This window comes from Mastigoproctus giganteus, chromosome 8 (assembly GCF_048544385.1).
Source record: "Mastigoproctus giganteus isolate SK-2022 chromosome 8, ASM4854438v1, whole genome shotgun sequence".
NCBI lineage: Eukaryota > Metazoa > Arthropoda > Arachnida > Uropygi > Thelyphonidae > Mastigoproctus > Mastigoproctus giganteus.
Genome location: NC_143582.1, coordinates 87,991,028 through 88,016,091, shown reverse-complemented (window position 1 = coordinate 88,016,091; position 25,064 = coordinate 87,991,028). Strand labels below are relative to the sequence as shown.

The 25,064-nt window shown below is 37.4% G+C and overlaps 1 protein-coding gene across 3 annotated transcripts in view; it reads right to left on the bottom strand.

Annotated features, from left to right (window-relative positions):
- The window catches only part of LOC150081701 (uncharacterized), a 127,379-nt gene extending 104,691 nt beyond the window's left edge, over positions 1-22,688 (bottom strand). For all 3 annotated transcript variants that reach the window (XM_090379564.1, XM_090379563.1, XM_090379565.1), the window contains exon 1: positions 22,566-22,688. In XM_090379564.1, the coding sequence (XP_090235690.1) occupies positions 22,566-22,625 (60 nt within the window). In that variant the 5' untranslated portion in view covers positions 22,626-22,688. The remainder of the gene's footprint in view (positions 1-22,565) is intronic.
- Between the last annotated feature and the right edge of the window lie 2,376 nt (positions 22,689-25,064).

Sequence of the window (25,064 nt, the reverse complement as noted above, 5' to 3'; positions counted from 1 at the left end):
CAACCCGTTCTGCGATCAGGAACTAAGGGCATAGTATGCCTTGTAGCAGACATGAAATTTCGACAACCGGACTATGAGCTAATACACCAGCACCGAAACCCAAATTGTCTGACCCAACCAACCTACCTGGATAGGACCCACACCACAGAAATGATGGGCTCACTGGATGGAAAAGGTTCTGGACCACCCTCCCTGATGATGAGAACAGGATCAATGGACCAGACCCCTCCAGGATGCAAAAGACAATCTACGAGACACTACCCTGGTCGGGCATCTAGTCCACGAACGTGATGGACCTGAACTTACCTGGACGGGCATATGGCCCATGAATGACATTTGAGCACTGGTTCTGACTGTCTTCTTGGACCCGTGTCTTTTCCCCACCTTCAACAGGATTTGATGCCAGTACGCCAACTGGCAACCCGAGCTGGGCACTCTTGCCTGGCTTGCTTTCCACTGTCGTTTTTTCTCCTCACCAACCCCATTTTTTCCCTCTAGTGGGGCATGGGCATGCCCCACTGACACCAATTGGGTCACATTCCCTATTGACCCCATATTTCTCTCTCCCCTCCCCAGTCTTTAGTCTCCCCTCCCACTCTATCTGTACACAAGCGAATGCCCTACACGTCCAAATTACTGTTTGCCAATAATTTTGGTCTTTCCAATCCTAGCACTATCACCCCCACAAGAAAGTTCAATTTTTTTTTTCAGGTCCTAGCCACTGAAATCTCAGGAAATTAGGTGGCAGGACCTGCCAGAATAAATTTCAAAGCTACTGGGTACCTGATCTGCCTCCATGGGACAAAGTGTTGGCAACGTTAGGCCTCAGCAGGGGTCCAACAGCTAAATGGCCAGAACTACAGTACTTAACACTACAAGTATACAATATCCATACACTTAAATATCTGGCCTTTCCAGCGAACTGGCACACCCACAATAAAAGCAACACGGAGATGGGGGAAACCACTAGTGCTGCTCGACACTAAATACACTTTACACCGACCAGCCTACCAGGAACGAGGATTATGCAACCGATCACACTGAAGCGTCCTTCTTATTGGACGAACTTCAAACTGCTCTGCACGAAACCAAAGACAATAAAACTCTTGGAAATGATCTTCTTGAGGTGGACATTTTAAAAAATGTTTGCTGAAAGATTTCCTCACCACCTATTAGCTACCTTTAACAACTGTCTTGAGTCTGGATACTTTCCCAAAATATGGAAGGAGGCTAATATAAAACTTATCATCAAAGGTCTTGAAAAACCTCCAGAAATTCCAAACTCTTACAGACCAATTGCCTTACTTCCTGTCCTCTCTAAACTGCTTGAAAGACTTCTACACATTTGGATGGAAAGACACTACACAGAATAAAACATGGCATCCTCCCAAAAATTCATACCCCATCATTTTGGCGAAATAGTCTGGAAATACTCCCTTGCCATCACAGTGGATTTTGCTGGTGCTTTTGACCACCTGTGGCAGCCAAGTATCCTCAGGAAGCTTAGACATGCTAAAACATTTCCTCATACCTCAACCAGTGGACGATCATGCTCACCCCCAAGTACCAGCAAGTCTCCAGGCTGGTCGCCCGGGGTTGTCCTCAGGGCTTGGTCCTTGGACCCATTCTTCTGGTCCATTGTCTTGGATGAGACCTGGAGATGGACCTCGAGTGTGCTATGTCTTTGGCCTTTGCAGACGACGTATTCTTAGTTATCCATGCTTGTTCCCAGTTGGAAGTCAATGCCAATCTGGCCCTCAGAAAGCTCCAGAGCTGGGCCTCCACACATTGGCTCGCTATTTCTGGTGAGAAAACCCAAGTCTATTTTGCTCAAGGAATCACTTCAACTAACCAGACCACCAACCATAAAAATTAATGGTGCACCCACAAAATTGTTCCCTGAAATAAAGTACTTAGGCATCATCCTCGATATGAAGTTGACAATTAGATGCCAACTCAGTGTTTTGATGAGCATTTATAAGAGCTTGAAGAGTAGGATGGATGCCCTTGAAGGAATTAAAAAATGGGAGACCTATCAAGCTCTAAGCTACCCAGCTCAGTGCCAGAACTCTCACTTCTGCATCACACAGTGACAATCCCAAAGTCAGAATGCACTGGTCCCACAGGAGGTATTTATTGTCGGTGACTATTTTCAGGGAAACAGGAAATAAACTGTGCAAGAAGGATATGGGGAACAGACCTTGATATGTCTGCCAGGGGCAAAGGTAGATGACATTGTAGAGCAGATATCTTTTAAGGGAACAAAAAGTGATACTGTTGTACATGGCAGCGTTGCTGGTATGTTGCTACCCATATGCAGTACTTTGCATTTGTCAATGTTAAACTTAAGTTGCCACTTCTCAGCCCATTTGTCCAACTTATCTAGATCCTGCTACAGTAGCATACTGTCTTTACTGTTGTTAACAACCCTGGCAATCCCTGTATCATCTGCAAACTGGGACATTAAGCCTGATATACCTTCATCAATATCATTGTCGAATAATGCACAAAACAACAATGGGCCTAGCACTAAACCCTCGGGAACTCCACTAATAACATTAGTCCACAAAGAGCAGTGTCCATTGATTACCACTCTCTGTTGTCTCCCACTCATTCATCCCTTTATCCATTCTAGCAACCTGCCCTTAATGTAAAGTGACCAAATCCTTAGTATTTCAATGCGGCGCATTGGGGGTATTTTTGAACTACCATTTGAACTACCATACTCATTATTTCAAACATTTGTTGAATTATTGAATTTTTTTGAATTTGTTGGGAACTAGAATTGTTCCCCTCATACCTTACACTTTAGTATTAATATTAATACATTACTGTCAAGAGATCTATGAGACTGTAAAAGTTGATATTAGCAAGATATGCTGTTGGCAGCAATGTTTTAGTGTACTGGAAGCAAGTGCTGGGGAAACAAGCTTAGATAATTCAAACAATGTGTCAGGGCAGTAAGCAATACAAAACATACTTGGTCTGAACAGTATCTACATTAATGTTAGGCACGTTGACAATCAAATGAATGAGTTTGAACTTCTAGTTCAGACAACTAACAACATAATAGGGCTAATAGAAATTTTAGTCATGTGGTGCAAGGAATTCCTAGTTGTTGCACCAGCCATTAAAGGGGGGGAAACCACTACCCCTCTTTGCATAGTGATGACAACTTATTTCAGTATAAACTCTTCTAATATTAAAATCAAACTTTCATTACACATCAAACATCATTAAAAAAGGACTTTCTACTATTGAGTCTAAATCTCTTCCTCCACGATTTGAATCTGTCCGTTAGTTCTATAATCATTTAAAACAGCGTATGTTTTCACTGTTTCCTCTCAGAATATGAGATTTCAGTAAGATCACGCTCTTCACAATCTTTTGGTCGGCAGCGTGTTCCTGCTCTCATTTTCTCTTTGATACCAACTGTTTACACTACACACACATTCTATGCTAACTAAGAAGCATAATCCTTGCACCCCTCCTGTCCTTTCTAATACTGTATGTTATAGATCAGTGGTTCTGAAGAGTTTTTTCTATTGGCCGCAAAAATTACCACAGATTAGCTGGTGGCTGCACAATTCCTTTCTTATTTTTCCCGATAACAATGATAGTTAAATGGAATTTATAACATAGGAATAATAATAAAACATAGGAATTATAAAATTCTTATGTTATATGTTAATAATAAGAATAATAAGAAAATAGGAATGTTATAATAACACATAACATAGGAATAATAATAAAATTCCTAAAGTGATTGTAAAAACTGTAACTAATAATAAGAAGTTATGTAATTTAAGATTCTATTCTGAAGTCAGCAGAGAAACATATATTTTTGAGTTTTGTAGAACAATATGTAAAATTGTAACTACTGTAATACTTTGCTATTAAACTTCAAATATAAAAACAAATTAAAAAATATTGGATGGTTGATCAAACACCATTATGTGGTATTTAAGTTTTTAAATTTTCTTTTTGTATGTAACTGAATTATACGAGGGAATAATTATAGAATCTTTATTATTAATTACATGGGTTATATAGTAATAAACCTTGTTTTGGTTTTTTAAGCCTCAGGTAATCTAATGTATAGTAATAAATATCTACAAATATGCAAAAAATGGGAATTTATTAAAATAAAATGGTAAAGCAACAAAACCATACAAAAAAACATTTAAAATAAATCTAGTATGTTTATTAAAATGCCGGTACTCTGGATGAACAATCATGTCTCATACCATTGAATATCACCATTGAAAATTAATTTTTTTATAATGTCAATTTAATAAATAAACATTTTGATATTTATGAAAATTGTCTGGTGGTCACATTTGGTCACTGTGGCTGCACTTGAGAATGCTGTAGTGAAACATCAGACAGATTCAGTGATATTTATTTTTGAGTTACATGAAGTTTCTGACAGCCCCATTATTCAGGGCTAACAAAAATGATATTTGCCCTAACCATACCCACTGTTTTCAAAATGTCTGTACATCTGCATGTAACACCTTGACTCCCAGTGGATAGATTTATAAATGAACTTTATATTTAGCTCTTTTAGAAAGATGAATCATCCCAAGTTTCATTAAAATTAATCAGACACTGGAATTCGGAAATGTTCATTGGACAAATGAATGGAAAGTATGACAGATGTTAATTGGTAAAAATTTAATTACTTATTTTTCACTTTAATTACAAAATATGCTAAAATTCAATTAATTTAAAGGGGCCTGAAATTTAATGTTTGGTCTGAAATTTAATGCACAATTAGATTACCCAACTTCTTATTGTTATGTACCTCCCAGTTTCTGGTATTCATTTGTATTTTATTGTTTTTTGCCAAGTTTTCTTTTCTTGAAATTGAATTCAATTTTTTTTTCACACCCATATTATACAAGCATGTTATATTTTATTTGTTTTTGTGGATTTACCCCTGTAATGGGGCTCTCTGCTCATGGTAAGTGTATACAACATCATAAGATGTAGTATTTATGCATTTAGTCTCTGCCTTGGACAATAGTTATCAGTGTGTAACTGTCTGAATTGTTATTATTATTTGTTATTTTTTTTGGTTTTTAGGAGCATCAGCAACTAAGGCCATATTGCTCCAGGGATATGGCGGTGGTCATTCCATGACCTTTCCGCATCGTCCGTATTTGGTGGTCACGGGCTCGAACCCGGTCTAATCAAGAAGCGTGTGCCACCCACTGCTGCTCCTGCCCACCTGGCTACGGAGGCGCCGTCTGAATTGTAGATTATTAATTTCTTTTTATTTTAGCCAGCAAGTTATAAATTACTGGAATAAGTTATCTACATGGGTGGTACATGCTGACAGTTTGGGGAAATTCAACGGTCAGCTGAATAATTACCTACATGAGGAGGGAAATGCAGAGGGTGTCTATTTCCTTTTCTCTTATTAATTATTTTATTATTTATTTTTATTTTTTTTTGTTATTTTATTTAATTTTATTATTATTATAGTTTTTTTTGGCTGGTGCAGCATAAGCCATAGGCTTCCTTGCACCATGTGGCCATTGCATTGCTAAAACAACAAAGAAGAAAGCTAATCAGATTGAACCCTTTTTTTGTGCACTGGGTGTGGGAAAGTCTTAGATAACGCAGCTGATGTTGTTTGAATAGATACTCTGCATCGGTATTTACAGATGAAAGACCCTGTATGCCGAGAAGAGGCTGTACGAGTGAGGCTGAGCCAAATGAAATTAGTGATGTCATAATTACAGATTATTGTTTATTAGAAAATCTTTTGAGAGCATAAAGGCAAGTAAGGCTCCTGGAGTTGATTGCATATACCCTGTAATTTTGAGGAAGAGTGCCAGGGAGTGTATATTGAACCATTGAGGTTAATTATGGGGGCATCCTTGGACACAGGGAAGATTCCTTTGGATTGGAGAAGTGCCAATATATAGGTTCTAAGAGTGAATTGGTAACCACAGACCGGTTATTCTGACTTCAATAGTAGGAAAAATCTTAGACGCAATGATTAAGAGTGCAATCCAGGAACATTTAGATAGATATGACATTCTGAAGGTCAAAGCATGGCTTTGTTATGGGTAAATCTTGCTCAACTAACTTAGTAGGCTATTTTGACAGTTATTCATGAACTGGATTTAGGGAACAAGTTTATTTGGATTTTAGCAAACCATTTGACTCGATCCTTCATGAAAGGTTACTGCATAAGCTTGAACAGGTTGGGATTGCTGGTAAGATTCTAAGATGGATTGCTGGGTGGCTGCAGGGCAGAAAGCAGAGGGTTGTGATTAATGGATATTCTTCAGATTGATGTCAAGAATGGGGTCCCTCAGGGATTGGTTCTTGGACCACTGTTGTTTCTCATTTTCATAAATGAGATCGACAAAAGGATAGAAGACATGAAGTCAATTTGCAGATGATGTAAAGATTGATATAGTCTTTAATGATCAGTGCCAAGTGGCACTCCTTCAGGATGACTTGAATAGACTTCAAAGATGGTCAGAGAAGTGGCAGCTGTGTTTTAATGCTGTTAATGCAAGGTCTTATACTTGGGGAATAGCAACCCACATAAAGGAAGGCAACATAGGAGGTACACAGCCTCTTAGCCATAATTATAAGAATATCTTTCCTTGGATTTAGGTGAAAGTCCCATGGACTGGATTAGGGAATGTATCCCCAATTCACAAAGGGGATCAAAAGGTGTCATGAGTAATTACAGACCCATTCAACTAACTTCTGTTCCAGGGAAAATAAAATGGAGTCACTGGTTAAACAAGTAATGCAGGACCATCAAGACAGGGATGCAGTTATATTTCAGTCACAGCAAAGGGTTTCTTTAAGGAGAAATCTTGTCTTAACAATTTGATTGAATACTATGATGCAGTCATAAAGGAACTGGATGCAAAAAATAACTTAAACTTTGATATATATATTTGGATTTCAAGAAATCTTTGGTTACTGTTGCACATAAAAGACGGCTGTACAAATTGAAGCAGTTTAGCATTAATGGCAAGTTACTGCTGTGGATAAAGGGATTGTTGAGTGGGAGAAGAGACAGAGAGTGTTATCAATGGAGAATGCTCTTCGTAGACTAATGTTATTAGTGGAATCCCCCAGGTTTCTGGTTCTGTGCTGGACCCATTGTATTTATTTGTGATATTGATGAAGGTATATCAGGCTTAATTTCTTAGTTTGCAGATGATGTAGGGTTGCTAGAACAAGTAAAGAGAAGGGCAACAACACTGGTGAAAAGAACAAAGGGGTGCTTTTGGGAAGAAAGGCTTAAGTTCTGCAAACTGCAGCGCCTGAAGACTAGACACCTGCGAGGTGATCTGATTAGGTGTATAAGGCATTGAATGGATTGAGTAGACTCAATGCTGAGATTCTTCCTCTTGCTCAGATTACAAACCTGAGGGAGCATAAACTGAAATTGAGGAAAGACAGTTGTCAAAGAGATGTGTGAAAATTTGCCTTTAGCCAGCGGGTAGTTGATTGCTGGAACAAACTTCCATCTGTCATTGTAGAAGTTGATAGCTTAAATAAATTCAAGGAAGAAGTGAATAAACGTTTGGAGCAAATGGATGGGTGAAATGGAATTTTTTTTTTTTTTTTTTTGGCAAATGCTGTATAAGCTTGTTTCCTGCTTCATATGCCTCTACTAATGCTGATGCAAAGGTTGGCAGGATAGTGTGGTTAATGACAGTAATGGTGGTATATTACTGCAACAAGGTACAGCAGGTCCTCGTTATAATGTGGTTCATTCTACGCTGATTCGCTATAACACTGTTCTTATATTATAATCCATATCTCACTCTAACGCTGTCACAACTCACTATAACACTCTTTTACCAGCATACAAATTAAATTTTTGCCATGTTAAACGAAAACATTATCTGATGTAGTCAATAGCTTGAAAATGAATAGCAAAACAGCATTAAAAATTTTCCCACACTCAGTGAAATTTTCTTCCACACTAATTTAATTGCAGTACAATGGCTTGTTATGCAGTTCCGAGATCAACTTTTAAAAAATGCTCAAATATATTGCTTGTAATATTTGTTGTTGTTGTTGTTGTTATTATTTTGGTTTTTAGAAGCATTAGCAACTAAGGCCATATTGCTCTGGGGATATGCGGTGGTCATTCCCTGACCTTTCCGCATCCTCCATATTTGGTGGTCACCAGGTCTAATCAAGAAGCGTGTGCTACACACTGCTGCTCCTGCCCGCCTGGCTATGGAGGCACCTGTAATATTTGTGTTATATGCATTAATCCAGTCTAGTCATCACTCAGTACAGTGTTAGGTAACAGACAGTTTACTCGAACATTGTATAATAATAATAATGTAACACAGTTACATTTTCGAAGATGAATAATGGCAGATAAGAATTAAAAAGCAACAATGTCTGGATGCGGTACGAAGCCTACTAAGGTAAGAAAAAGACTGAATTTGAAAATTATACATTTTGAAGCAAATTGATTCTGTTCAACGACAAGTGGATGTGTGCATTCATTTAGGACTGGCAGATTCAACTGTAAGAACAATTATAAAAAAATAAAGAATTAATTTTAGTAGCAGGAAAGACAGCTGTTCTACTGCAAGCAACTAAGCTGGTTATGGCTAGGCCGGCTATTATAACTGAAATGGAGAGACTTCTAAATAATTTTTAGATTAGCCTATATGTTGATCTGAAGAAAAAAAACCTTAAAAAAAAAAAAAAAAAAAAAAAAAAAAATCTGGAACCATTTAAAGCTAGTAAGGGCTGGTTCAATAGATTTAAAATTCAGGGATAAGCCATAAGTGCAGATCAAGAATGAGCCGAAACTTTCAAAAAAGAGCTTCTTAAAATTATTGAAGAGAGGTGTTATACTTCTCAAGTTTTTAACATAACATGCCAGGCTTCAAAGCAGCGAAGGATCGGTTGACTTTATTGTTGAGTGTAACACTGCGGGGGATTTTAAAGTAAAACCCCTTTTAGTTTACTAAGAAAAGGATAAAAGCTTATAAGGTGGTAGCAAGACCCACTTTACTCCATAGAAAGGGAATTTGGACAATTAAATCAAATGATGAGAAAAGGATTGAAAGTGCTGAAATGAAATTTATTCGCTGAACCAGTGGCAATAGATTATGGAACAAGAAAAGTTCTGATATTCGTAGAGAATTAGGTATTGATTCAATAAAAAATAGAATCTACAAATATAGATAAAAATGGATTAATCACTTGAATAGGAAGCATCTATCGGAAAGCTGGAAGAAGAGATCCAGGATGCTCGAGGAAACGCTGGACTGAGCCCACAACAGGCCACCTGGCCTAAATCCTTGAAAGGATGATAATGATTTTAGGAAGGATGTAGAGCTGCTAGAACAGGTACAGAGAAGGGCAACGAGATTGGTAAGCATACAAAGGTGTGCTCTTATCAAGAAAGGCTTCAATCCTGCAAATTGCAATGCTTAGAGAATAGGTGATCTGATTGAGTGGTGTAAGGCTTTGAATGGATTGAGCAATCTCAATACTCATGAGATTCTTCCTCTTGCTCAGACTAATGAGGGGTCATAAATTCAACTTGAGGAAGGATGGCAGCAGAATATATGTGCAGAAGTTTACCTTTATCCAGCAAGTGGTTGATTATTGGAACAAACTTCCATCTGTTGTTGTAATAGTAATAAAATTGGAAGCATGTGATACAAGAAAGCAAGCATATGAGCTTCTGTAGCATCAGTCAAAAAAAAAAAAAAAAATTTAACACATCCATTCCCTCTAAAAGTTTGTCCAGTTCCTCCTTGAATTTATTTAAGCTATCAACTTCCACGACAGATGGAAGTTTGTTCCAGTAATTAACCATCTGCTGGCTAAAGGCAATTTTCCGCACATCTATTCTACAACTGTCTTTCCTCAATTTAAATTTATGCCCCCTGAGGTTCATAATCTGAGCAAGTGGAAGAATTCCGCATCCTCAACTCATTTAGATCACCACACAAGTGCCTAGTCACCAGCCACTGCAATTTGCAGAACTTAAGCTTTTCTTGGTAAAAGGACCCCTTCGTCCCCTTCACCAATCATGTTGCCCTTCTCTGTACATGCTCAAGCAACTCCACGTCCTCCTAAAATGAGGCCTGCAGACATGCAGTACTCAAGGCATGGCCTGACCACTGCCTTATACAAAGGAATAATCACCTTTCCCTACTAGCAAAATTCCTGTATATCATTGACAATACCCCATGACCTGCTCTGGCTGTCTGTCTGCATTGCTCAGAAAATTTCATATCTGACTGTACAATTACTCTCAGGTCTTTTTCATTTTCTAACACCCTAAGTGTAGAACCACACAACTGGTACGTTTCTCTGAGGTTACTTCTACCCATATGCAGTACATTGCATTTGTCAATGCGAAACTTCAGTTGCCACTCCTCAGTCCATCTACCAAAATTTTCTAGATCCTGTTGCAGTAGCATACTGCCATTACCAACCCTGCCAAACTTTGTATCATCTGCGAACTTCAACATTAAGCCTGATATACCTTCATCAATATCATTGATAAATATATAGTATGAATCAGAGCTGTACTACTCAATATGTTCTACGTTGATAATAATATTAGTAAAATAATATATGTAAATAATATATGTAAATTATTTACATATAATATATGTAAAATAATAAAATAATAATATTAGTAAAATGTTCTATGTACTATATACCTCAATATAGTACATAGAACACTTCCGTATGATACCCTCCAGAAATTAAAACGGTAAAAATGAAAAAAACCGACAACTTACCGGTAAATTAGAGTAAAATATAAATAATTAAATAATCAATTTAACACAATTCAAATCAATTTAAAACAATTAAAAAGGAAGGAAGGAAAATCATTTTGAATATTTTCATTAGATTCTTTTATTGTGTTAATTTGATTTTTAATTGTTTTAAATTGATTTGAATTGTGTTAATTTGGTTATTTAATTATTTATATTTTACTCTAATGTACCGGTAAGTTGTCAATTTTTTCGTTTTTTCTGTTTTAATTTCTGGAGGGTATCATGCGGAAGTGTTCTAGGTACTATATTGAGGTATGCTCCTCTTATTATTTTACTAACATTGATAAATATACAAAATAACGGTAGGCCCAACACTGAACCCTGGGAGACTCCACCAATAACATTAGTCCACAAAGTGGAGCGTCAACTGATTACCACTTGCTGTCTTCTCCCACTCAACCAACCTTTTATCCATTGTAGCAACTTACCCCTAATACCATACTACTCTAATTTGTACATTAGTCTTCCATGAGCAACAGTGTCAAAAGCTTTCCTGAAATCCAAGTATATGATATCAAAATTTTTTTGTGCAACCAGTTCCTCTGTAACCACATCATAGTATCCAATCCAATTTGTCCCTTAACAAACCCATGCTGTGTCTGATGTATTACTGCAGTCTTGTCTAGATGATCCTGCAATGCATCTTTAACCAGTGACTCCATTATTTTCCCCAGAACAGAAGTTCTGGTCTATAATTACTCACGTCACCCTTAGATCCCCCTTTGTGAATTGGGGATATATTTGCACATCTCCAGTCCATAGGGAATTCCTCTGAGTCCAAGGATGCTCTCATAATTATGGCTAAGGGTTTGCTTACTTCCTTTTCCACCTTCTTTAATATTGCCCATGCTCCTGTAGAAACAAGTGCTGAGAACCATGAACCTGCTGATATTTAAGGATGTGCTGTATGATAAACCTCACTGTTGAAAAAGGAGGCGGATGCCTCTGAAAGCTACGGTGTATTAGCGATTTTATCGGTTTTATTATCCTGTGTTTTATTTACATTGTTTATTGTAATTTATTCATTGCAGTTTAAAATTTCATATTTTATTGTACAGAGAATAATACTCCATTAATATAGCTGGATAGATCCCACCCACCCCAGATGCCTTTCTTATTTTTAACTTCAACAATTTCTCCTCCAATTTGCTCTCAGTTATAACAAAATCATTAAGCATCCTGTTACTGTTTGATAAACGTCTAGCATTTTCGTCCTTTAATAATTCCTCATGTGAATGTAGATGCAAAATAATCATTCAGATTATCAGTTATCTGAGTAGGATTATCAACAGTCGAACCATCAATATCAAATGGACCAATCTGATCCATTCCCTTCCTTCTAGAGTTTAAAGAAATAAAGAAGTCCTTGCTGTTTTTCTTAGCATCCTTTTCCAAAGATTTCTCATAATCTGCCTTCGCTTGCCTAATCTCCATTGTGACTTGATTACAGACTAGCTTATATCTGCCATAGGCTTCTGTGTTGCCTGATAATTTATATGCATCCCATGCATTTTTCTTCTCTGCTACAAGTCTCATTAATTCATCTGACATCCATTTTAGGCCTAAACCTTGAACTGTATTTCTTAATCGGTATAAAAAGCATAGTACCTTCCTTGATTAGTTCCTTGAATGCTTCCCACTTAGAATTTGCTGTTGGTAACATCATCAATTGGTCCCACTGCACAGAATTTAAAAACTGTCTGAGACCATTATAGTCACCTTTATGGAAGCAAAAACACTTCCCTTTACCCCTGATGATAATTATACAGGGTGCAGAGAAACTCTACCGACAAACTTGAACAGGTGATAGATGGTACCAAAAGAAACACTTTTGGTCAAGTAAACATAGGTCGTAAATGAGTCGTTATAGCAACAGAAGCTATTAAAGGGTTGTAAAAATCAAAACAACACATTCAGTAATTTAATGTTGTTTAATGCATACAAATCATTTGCTGTTGCACACAAAATAGAAAAAACAATTCATAAGAAGTGCTCAAACTGGTGACCATAATGTTCAATGCATAACTCACACCGACGGATCATTGAATGTTGTAGGCATTGGAAGTTCCTAGGATTGTCTTGTATCTCTGCGTTTGCTGTGACAATCCGTGCTATAAGTTCCTCCACTGGCGTTTCATACACAAGAGTCTTCATGTATCACCAAAAGAAAAAGTCCAAAGAAGTCAGATCAGGCAACCTTGCTGGCCAGACTACAGGTCCACTTTGACCAATCCATCTGCCTGGAAAGGTTGTATGTAAGTGTGTGCATACACGTCTGTGAAAATGTGGTGGTGCACCATCATGTTGGAACCACATTTGTGCTCAGACAATCAGAGGAACATCCTCTAACAACTCTGGAAGTGTTTGCTCTAGAAAACGCAGAGTCATCCATCTAAACGTGCAGGAAACATGTATGCTCCAACTAAAACGTTTCCCCATAATGCCAGCCCATACATTAACGCTAAACCTCTGTTGGTAACCATGTTCAACCATTGCATGGGGATTATTCTCTGCCCACACATGACTGTTGCGGCTGTTGAACAATCCCTCTTGGGTAAAAAATGCCTCATCAGTGTAAAGCAGATTATTGGCAAAATCAGGCTGAAAGTTGATTTCCTGTAAAAATCAGTGGGAGAACTCGACACGGTGGGCAAAGTCAGCAAGTTCTAGTGCATGCACTTTCTGGCATCGGAAAGGATGTAGTCTGGCTCGTGCACCACATCCCACACCAAACAAAGCTGCACACCCAATAGGCGTACAATGGCACTTGTGCTGGTAGAAGGAGTATTAGCGAAGATGCAAAACCTGTTCCTCAAACCAGGGTGTCCTAGCAGTGTATCAACGTCCAGTATCATGCATATTCATACCAAAAGAGCCACTATCCCACAATCTTTGGTGTATTGCAACAAATGTCCTGTGGTGAGGCAACCTTCTGCCTAGGAAGCGTTCTTGATAAATCCTGCAAGCCTCTCTTCCGTTTTCATGTCTGTACCCATACTGAACATAAAATGACATTACGCGTTTATGCTATTAGTGGCAGATACGCACCACTCCGAGGACCTCTCAACGCATGCATACATTAACGTTGATGATAGTCGTACGTTTGAGCACAGTGTTATGGATTGTTTTTTCTATTTTGTGTGCATTCATCATCATCATCAACAACCATTTTCAATCCACTGCAGGATGAAGGCCTCTCCAGCAACTTTCAGTTCCTTCTGTTTTGAGCACTGGCCATCAATTTAATACCCACAAACTCATAAATTTCATCTATCCATCTCCGCCTTTGTCTTCCAGATTTTCTTCTAGCTCCTCTTGGGTACCATTCTGTTATTTTCTTAGTCCATCTGTCATCATGTCTTCGAGCTATGTGTCCTGCCCAAGACCATTTTAGTACTTTAGTTTTGATAAGAATGTCCTTTACTTGAGTTTGCTGCCTAATCCATGTGTTTCTCTTCTTATCTGACAGACTGATTCCCAATATAATTCATTCCATTCTTAGCTGTGTAGTTCGCAGCTTCTCTTCCATTCTTTTGGTGATTGCCCAAGTTTCACTTCCATAAGTCATGGTGAACCAATGTAAAATAATGAACATTGGTTCATTATTTTACGTTTCAGACAAACTGGGATATTGCTCTTCAGTATGTGACTATATTTCCTGAATGCTATCCATCCAAATTTTATTCTTCTCTTGACTTCCAGCCATTTATCATTATTACAGCTAATAACTTGTCCCAGATAAGTATATGACTCCACCTTTTCAATTACTGCTCCTTCAATCATTATTTCCCTTTCTGTGGCATACTTGTTCATCATTACTTTTGTTTTAGCCATATTCATCTTTAGTCCAAAATCCTTACTAATGTGCATAACTGATTAAGATTTTCCTCTAATTCTTCGGAATCGCGGCTTATGACCACAATGTCATCTGCAAATCAAATGGTTTAGGTACTCTCCGTTCACATTGACTCCTTTCTGCGACCAGTCTAATCTTCTGAAAACTTCCTCAAGGGCAGCAGTAAACAGCTTTGGAGATATTGTCTCCTTGTCGAACTCCTTTCTCGATTTTAAATTTCCTACTGTCTTTGTCTAGTCTAATAAAGGAGGTAGCATGCTCATATATTTTCTTCAAAATCATAATATGTGAGGTATCTATGCCTTGTTTTTCCAGTGCCCGAAACATTGCCTTATGTTGTATGGTGTCAAATGCCTTTTCATAAAACACAAATGCCAGGCATAATGGTGTTTTATATTCATTTGCTTTCTCCATTAGCTGTGATATTACATTAAGGTGATCCATAGTTGAGAATCCTGTCCTAAAGCCAGCTTGCTCTTTCAGTTGATTCTCATCAAATATTCTTTCTAATCTGTTAGTAATGACCCTTGTGAACAACTTGTAGATGTGGGATAACAAGCTAATTGGTCTATAATTTCCAATTTCTGATTTATCCCCTTTCTTATGCAGCAAAACTATGATTGCATTATTCCACTGCTTAGGCATCACACCTTTTCTAATGCATTTTGTGAAGAGCCTTGCCAGTTTTTGTGTTATGTCTCTTCCTCCCAATTTTAACAACTCTACAGTAACTTCATCTTCCTCCGGGGCTTTCTGATTATTCATTTTCTTCAATGCATGTTCTACCTCACCAGGAAGAATATTGGGTATGTCATATGTGTTGCTAATTTGCAATCCATCTTCCCCACTGCTGGCATCATTCCCTCGCTCCTTGTATAATTCTTTATAGTAGTCTTCTGCTATTTGAATTATGCCTTCTCTGCTGCTTATAAGTACACCATCGCTATTCTTCAGTTTCAGTATCATTTGCCTTTCTGTGTTACTGCTCATGGCTGCTGATTTAAATCCTTTGTTTTCCCTTAATGCTTGTTCTACTTTTCTTGTGTTAAATCTTCTTATGTCCTCTCTGAGTCTCTTTCTAATGGCTTTGCATAACTCAGTATACTCAATTTTCTCCCTGGCAGTGTTTTTCTTGCTCTTCATTTGTCGTCTTTGGTTCATTATAACAAGTGTTTCTTGACTAATTTTTTCTTCTTTGGATTTCTTTTTCCCTATGGGTTTCTTGGGCTTTATCACTTTCAGAAAGTTGTAATATTCCTCGTCAATATCTTGGTCCAGAGCACTCTGCAGAAGCTCAAACTTGTTCTTAAGTTCCAGTACATACTGCTTTTTCTCCTCTTCTGTTATCTCAAAGACGTTTGCATTATTTACTCGAGTCAGTTTTTTCCTTTCCTTTCCTACATCTATATCAAGTGTACATCTTACCATTCTGTGATCACTTCCAACATTTACCTTATTCAGGACAGTAACATCATTCAGAATATATCTTCTGTTAGTGAGGATGAAGTCGATTTCATTAGTTGTTAATGCATTTGGACTCTTCCATGTCCACTTTCTGTTCACCCTTTTCTTGAAAAAAGTGTTCATTACTGACAATCCTTGAGATTCTGCAAATTCCACAAGTCTTTCGCCTCTTTCATTTCTTTCACCAATTCCAAAATTTCCTATAGTTCCCCTTTCTGCACTGTTTTGTCTTTTTCCAACCTTAGCATTGAAGTCCCCCATAATAATGGTGTAGTGGGTATTCTGCTCATCTAGAAGACTCTCAATTTCGGTGTACATTTCTTCAACCTCTTCACATCATCATGGCTCGATGTTGGTGCATAAATCATTATAACCTTTAGCTTGTACCTCTTAGAAATCTTGAGTATTAGTCTTGACACCCTTGGTGATGCACTTTTAAATTCCAAAATGTTGTTTTTTAAATCTTTATGGACCAGAAACCCAACTCCACCTTCACTCCTTTCACTGTTTCCATTGGTGTACAGCAGATTTCCATTTGATAAACTTATAAGTGATTCATTTAAACGACATTAAATTACTGAATGTGTTAATCGATTTTTACAACCCTTTAATAGCTTCTGCTGCTACAACGACTCATTTACGACCTGTTTATTTGAAAAAAAAAAAAAATGTTTCATTTGATACCCTCTATCACCTGTTCAAGTTTGTTGGTAGAGTTTCTCTGCACCCTGTATCTTTAAGTAAATCTCAATATCAGTACACTGTGATCACTGCCACCTAGTGATTCCTTTATCTACAAATTCTTAATGCACAAATAATCACTGCTGATAACCAGATCAAGAGTACTCTCTCTGGTTGCCTCTCGAACATGCTGCTACAAAAAACGATCATCCAACAAATCTACAAAAGTCTTGATAGTGTGTCAGTGACCATCCCACAAGTTCCAGTCAATATCTGGGAAGTTAAAATCCCCCATTATAACACTGATTTACTGGCCCATTCTATTTCTCTGTACTCATTCGACTTAAACACACTCCTCTCATGTTTGCTTTACCAGTGCTTATGATCACACCAAACTGACTCAACATTGCACTGTCCATCTATGTCAACTGGATGCACTTCCTTAGATTTTATGTTTTTCTTAATTAACAGCATAACCCCTCCTCCCTTCCTATCCTGTCTATCTTTTCTGTACACACTGAACTCCCCAACTTCCATTTCTGCATTCCTAATATCTGTGTGACACCACATCTCTGATATCCCTTTGCCTTCCTGTGAGCACAGGACCTTGGTAGGGAAGTCCAAGACAATTCGCAACAATCATAGATTTAAATAAAGAGAGATTTTAAGAAATAAAGAAATTTTAACTATAGAATTTTGTATAGTTAACAGGCTTGTGAATAATAACCTCATGGTTATTATTAAGTTTTGTAATGAGGATCTTTTTCTAAAGGAAAACAGGATATGAAAAGGTCTGAAAAGCCTGTAAAATTTCTTTGTTGCTCAAAAATTTGATTTCTTTGCCCGAAGAAAAGGAATTACACAATAAGGCAAGTGGTTCCCTTAAGTCACCGTATAATGAGCAATGGTAAATAATGAGTCCGGTATTCATTATTGAGAAAAGAACATATATCAGAATCAATAAGGCCAAGCTGTTAAGCTTAATTAAAAAGAGTAAATGCTAGGAGTAAACCAATTCTCAACTTTACATGTGATATAAAGGTAACCTGGAGAATGAAAAAGTCTGGTAACAATTCCAGTACCTGTCATATTCTAATATGTTTGGCAGATATTAAGTAAGTATCTTGCAAACATATTTGTATTCTAATATTTTTGCCAGATGCCACTCATGTTCTAATGTAATTATGACTATCTATATGAGAAACTCCTTCCTTGGAGTTTCTCATATACTGGAGATTTGCAAATGTGTTCCCAATTCATAAAGGGGAGGATCAAAGGGCGATGAGTAATTACAGACCTGTTAGTTTAACTTCTGTTAGCATTAGCATTAGTAGAGGCATTTGATGCAAGAAAGCAAGCTTATGCAGCATCAGCCAAAAAAAAAAAAAAAAGTAACATAAATAAATAAAAATAACCACTTCCACTTCACCCCTCTGTTCGTTCGAAATACCTGTCCAGCTGAGCCTTAAACTTATTTAGGCTATCAACTTCCACGACAAGGGATGGAAGTCTGTTCCACCCACCAACCACCCGCTGGCTAAAGGCAAATTTCCGCACATCTATCCTACATCTGTCTTTATTCAATTTGAATTTATGCCCTCTCAGGTGATTTTTCTGAGCTAGAGGAAGAATCCCATCAGCATTGAGCATGCTCAAACCATTCAAGGCTTTGTACACCTCTATCAGATCACCCCGCTGGTGCCTAGTTTCCAGACACTGTAATTTGCAAAACTTAAGCCTTTCTTCGTAAGAGAACCCCTTTGTCCCATTCACCAATCTAGTTGCCCTTCTCTGTACTCGTTCCAGCAGCTCTACATCCTTCCTGAAATGAGGCCTCCAGGCCTGTATACAGTACTCTAGGTGTGGCCTGACCATTGCCTTATACAAGGGAATAATCACCTCCTTATCCCTGCTAGAAAAATTCCTATATATCATTGACAATACACCATGAGCTACTCTTGCAGCTCGTCTGCACTGCTCAGAGAACGTCATATCTGCCTGCACCACCACCCCCAGGTCCCTTTCATTCTCTACCACTGTCAGTGTAGTACCACAGAGTTGATACGTTGCTCTGGGGTTGCTGTTTCCCATATGTAGTACTTTACATTTGTCAATGTTAAACTTCATTTGCCACCTCGAAGCCCATCTGCTCGAGGTGGCAAATGAAGTTTAACATTGACAAATGTAAAGTACTACATATGGGAAACAGCAACCCCAGATCCGAGGAAATTAATGGAGACACTGGTTAAAAAAGTACTGCAGGATCATGTAGACAAGGCTGCAGTTATAGTTAAGCATGGGTTTGTTAAGGGGAAGTCTTGTCTGAACAATTTCATTGGATACTATGATATGGTCACAAAAGAACTGGATGCTAAAAAATAATTTTGATATCATATACTTGGATTTTAGGAAAATTTTGATATGGTTGCACATGGAAATACTACTGTACAAATTGGAACAGTATGGCATTAAGGCAAATTGCTGCTAGGGATAAAGGGATGGTTGTGTGGGAGAAGACAGTGGTAATCAATGGACACTGTCTTCTCCCACTCAGTGGAGTTCCCCAGGGATCGATGTTGGGCCCATTGTTGTTTTCTGTATTTATTAATGATATTGATGAAGGTATAATTTCCAAGTTTGCAGATGATATGAAGGTTGGCAAGGTTATTAACGACACTAATAACAGTACACTACTGCAACATGATCTACAAAAACTGAGCAGATGGGCTAAGGTGTGGTAACTGAAATTGAATATTGACAAATGTATAGTACTGCATATGGGTAGTAGTAACCCCAGAGTAACATATCAATTGGGTGGTACTACACTCGAGGTAGCGGAGAATGAAAAACACCTGGAGGTAATCATGCAGTCAGATATGAAGTTTTCTGGGCAGTGCAGACAATCTGCAAGAGTAGCTCATGGTGTCTTCTCAATGACACAGGAATTTTTCTACAGGGATAAGGAGGTGATTATCCCCTTGGTTAGGGGATAATCACCTCCTCATTTTAGGAAGGATTAGAGCTGCTGGAGCATGTACAGAGAAGAGCAATGAGATTTGTGAATGGAACAAAGAATTGCTCTTATGAAGAAAGGCTTAAGTTCTGCAAATTGCAGTATCTAGAGACTAGTGCACTTGTGAAATGTATAGGGCTATGAATGGTTTGATAAAGTGCAATGCTGATGGGATTCTTCCTCTTGCCCAGATTAATCATCTAAGGGGGACATAAATTCAAATTGAGGAAAGACAGTTGTACAATAGATGTGCAGAAATTTGCCTTTAGCCAGTGGGTGATTGACTGCTGGAACAAACTCCCATCTGTTGTTGTAGAAGTTGACAGTTTAAATAAATTCAAGCCTGAACTAAACAAACATCTGGATTGAATGAATGGTGAATGAATGAGAAGGGTGTTTTGTTTTTTTTTTTTTTGGCTAAATAAACTTGCTTTCTTGAATAATATGCCTCTACTAATGCTAATGCTAACATGTCCTCTCACTATGAATGCCAACAGTAAAGTGGCAGCAAAATTTTAATGCTGCTAAATGCAAAATCTTAACATATTGGGATTAGCAACCCCCCAAATAAATTATACATTTTAACTTTTAGCCTGTGAGACACTGACTGCTGGAACAAGCAGCCCTCAATACATAGTTGAGGGGTGACAGTTTGAATAAATTCAAAGGTCAACTGGATAGTTACCCATGTGAGGAGGGAAACATATAATTTGTATTTTCTTATCTACTTTTTTTTTTTTTTTTGTTTTCGTTAGTGCAGCAAAAGCCTGTGGCTTCCTTGCACTATATATAACAAATACTATAAATATTTGCCAGATTTTAAAGCACTTTTTCAGCATCTGATCTTTTTCTTTTTTGACATAAGCATTAATGTTAATGGTTATTCTAAAGAACTCAGTAGGGGTTCTATGTTGGATCTTATAACACAAACCTGTGAAAACTAGGTGGAGGTCAAGCAGAAGTGCTTTTGTCAAAACGTGTGAGGAAACAGAAAAAAATTGTCCTGGCCCCAAATATTGCCAGAAGTGTAGACCTTTGTAAAGTTCTAAATTTGGCTCAAACTCTGGAGTTATTTACTCTATAGAACCACACCTGCACTATACACGACCAGAGGGGCAAATACAGTAATGTAATAAGTTTGAAGTGTTTAGAGATTCAACCCCCACTCCTGCTTAGAATGAGAGAATTTATGAAATTTTTAACTTTAACTATGAGATGGTTAATAAAAGAATATTATGGAAATAATATTCATAGAAATATGAAGTATATTTCTGTGGTTGGTTTATGTAGTTTTTGTTTTTTCTTCAGTATAATTTCAAATGGTAATAAGATTTTAACATGAAATTGGAAGAGTGTAAGATATCTACCAAGGAAAGAAAAAAAATGACTAGCCAAAAAATGAAGACAGCATTGCTTACAGCATGCTAATTCAACACAGAAATTTTAGAGAAAACATTGGACTTATAACAGTACCTGCTGACTGGGCTAGCCAGGTGGGTAAAGTGCCTGCCTGACAACCCAAAGGTCGCAGGTTCAAATCCCACCTCAGGCTTGGATCAGAGTAGAAAATGCAAACACTTTGGGAGGTGCATTATGGCCACAGAAGCCGATGCGCTAACAAAAAGTAAAAAATAAATAAAGAAAATAACAGTACCATTTCATTTGCTCTTGCAGTACACCATCATAAGTTCTCTGCCACACTGCAGGTACATGACAGCCAGAACTCAATCCCATCTGTTTCTCTCCCTATTTCTTGCCCTCTCCTTCAGCCTCGATACCATCAGCCTCTACGAAATCATTCAATTCCAATTCTCTATTTTCCTCTTGGTCTTTCCCTTCATTTCTAAGGTTATATAGCCTTTATAACACCTCAAAATTCTCCTACCCTCCTCCACTGTACTTTATAATATCTAATCCTATCTGTCCATTTTACCCTTTCAAGCTTTGTTCACACCCACTTCTTAAAAGCTTCAGTTCTTCAAATATCTCAGTGCCCATAACTCAGTCCAAAAAGCATTTAACTAACCTTTCCCTTAACTTGGTATCCCTCTTACAATATGAAGGGTATTCATAATCCTGCTTCCCACTTTTTGATTTTCTGATAAAAGCAGGCATCAAATGCAATATAGTTTTATATGAATTTATTTTTGTTGTAATAATTGTTTTTCTTTGTTTATGCTTGAATATTTGTTAATTTTGTTGATGTATATAAAACATACCAAAGCGGTTAGCTTTCCTCTTTAGGGTGGAGGAATTTGTTTATCCCAATTTGTCATTTTCTAAATAAAAATCTCTATCCGATTGATGAATGCGGACTCTTAATATGTTAATATTTTGAATCTCAATTTCTTAAAAGAGGTAATTACTAGTCTAACTCGTGAATCAACTAACATGCGATTTCATTTCTGAATTTAAATTCCGATCGGCCTCAGCAATTATTTGAAGGCTGAATGACCAAATAATAATAAATATATACATAATTCTTTGCAAACACTCTCTGTAGAGCATTTCAAAATCATTCTGCTCTAAAAAATAAACACACATCGTTACACACAAACAATAGCTGACTGACAGCTCAAACTTTTGTGTACAGGACCTTGAGTCAAGACGGCCACTAAGTTCGCAAAGTTTCTATTCCAGATGGAAACTATTGAACGATGTTCATTAGGTCAAACAAATTGTGTAATGCATGACTTCTTAAATTTGGCAAATAGAAATTAATTTTCTTACATACCCCTAACTTCCCTCGTAAAGTTGACAGCTGATCTTGGTCAGGATTTAAACCCTCCGCCATTTTTTATTCAAGTCTTTAAATAATAACAACATGGACTAATTAAACCATCAACAACACGGCTCTACAAACGATACACTGCTGCCATCTAACGCAAAGAATCTCTGTCAATAAGAAGAGTGAGAGTTTTTGAAATACAGCACTGTACTATACATTAAACACTAGCAAAGTTCTGTATGTAGCAGAGCTGATTTTAATATTTTTAGCACTGCCCAATCCTGAAACATGAGATCCCCATCCAATATTAGTCAATGGGGGTTAGTTAAAATACGTACAAAAAAAAAAAAAAAAAATTTTAATGAAAAAATTAAGTTTATAGTTATAAATTAGTTTCCGGTAGACCTTTTCGCAACCCTTTTCCATTCCTGTTGTTGTTATTATTATTATTATTATTATTATTATTATTATTATTATTATTATTAGCTATATGGTGCAGGGAAGCCTGAGGTTTATGCTGCACCAACCAAAAAAATTCCCACGTTACTCTGAGAGAGAGAGAGAGAGAGAGAGAGAGAGAGAAGGGAATCACCAAGAAAGAGAAGAATTATTATTATTATTATTATTATTATTATTATTATTAGCCATATGATATCCAGCTCAGGACCAAGTGTGCCAAGCCCATACTCACCAGATGTGAGCCCCCGGGGTTAGGTAGATCCTACCAACCTTGGGTAAGCCCACCATGTATTTACAAAATCAAACAAAATCCAATAAAAAAAAAGGATTTTTCTGGTCAGTAATGTATTACTAAGATCGCAGAGTCCAAATACGGTTTGCTGAGCAGCACCTCAAGAAGTGTTACGCCTCCCAAATAACTATAGCCTGTATTATTAAATCCCTTAATTATTACATCCCTTCCAGTCTCATGTCCAAAGAAAGTGTGCTGGTCACCATATTCCGGCCTTGGCTCTGGTACCTAAAGGGTTCCAATATGCAACAACAAACAGGACTCCATGAATGAGAGATTAAACAAAATTCAGTTTTAAGTGTCAAGCAACTTATGACTTGCATCACTCAAGTATAAAGGGCACTTTCTACTTCAACACAATATGGCAGAAGTTTTCTTATTTGAAGCACTTGCTTGGACCATAACAACTTTAAAAACGCATTATAAATATAAAAAGTTATATAAAAGGAGTGGTGCGGAACTTAAGGTGAATGGCAATTACAAAAGCAAATAATAGACTTAATACAATTAACTTAAAATATTTATTTTCAGCCTTAATTACAGCCTAGTTTAAAGGTATGACACAACTCTAAATGGTGAGGGCATGCCCTTTTACAGACCGCCTGTTTCCACTTAAGAGGTTTAAGCATTTCAACCTTCTTAAGCATAAAAATGCATTTTAATTTATTTTATTATGATTTTTTATTTAATAAGGATGCTATTTTCATGAAATTACTTACTCCATCTACAACCTTTATCTGGTCCTCTGTGAGGTCGCCTATTTTCCCACTCATCTCGTTATTTATTTAAAAAACAGCATAGGCCGAAAATCTACACTCTGGAGGGTGTTTTGTGTAACGGTTTACCAAAGAATGTTGTTTATAATACTAAACGTCTATCTCTTTTAGTATCATTACAATCCCTAAAACGAGAACAAATTCGATAACACTACCCTTTATCGAATAACTGACAGTACTGAATGAATGATCTCCTGTTAAAACTCCTTGGAAACGTTGCTTTATATGGTTATTAGGACAAAAATCTTTAGTTTATGGTGTTTCATACCGATAGCTAAGATGTTTTTGTAAGTTTCGGTTTTGAAAAACTCCTGCCGTTGTTACAACAAGAACGGTATGAACAATTCGCCAAAATATACACAGATTTCGGTATACTACATATGATAAGAGTGTGTACTGGTCTACTTTAACAATCATACCATGACGGCCTATCAGAGACAGCATGGGGAGGTTCAAAGTAACGTTATAGTGGCTCCAAAACAATCACAAAAGAGGTATGCTACTGCACAAGTCCACACAAGTTGACGGTCGCGTACTACGCAAGTTACAATTTCCAAAATACTGTAATTATTATTGAATGGACCACCCGGGGAGGTGGAGTGACCTGAAGATCACAACGGCCTGATCTATTGCAGTATTATGTTCCACCGCGAGGGACCGAGTTTTCCCGATTAGTAGACCTACTCCTGCCAGAAGACATAAGGATTTACACGTGACACGACTATTTGCATTCCACTGCATGAACTCGTATAGACATGTCCATGCGAATTATTCAGGGAGGGGAATGCCAGAGGTGTATTAAACTCTGGCAGTAAGCTAGATAATCTTGTAATAACTCAGAGTAAAGTGGATGAGAAATTGTTGAAGATAAACACAAGAAAGGCACCTGGAGTGGATGCAATCTATCTAGTTATATTAAACGAGGCAGCAAATGAAGTAAGCAAACCCTTAACCATAATTATGAGATCTTCCTTGGAC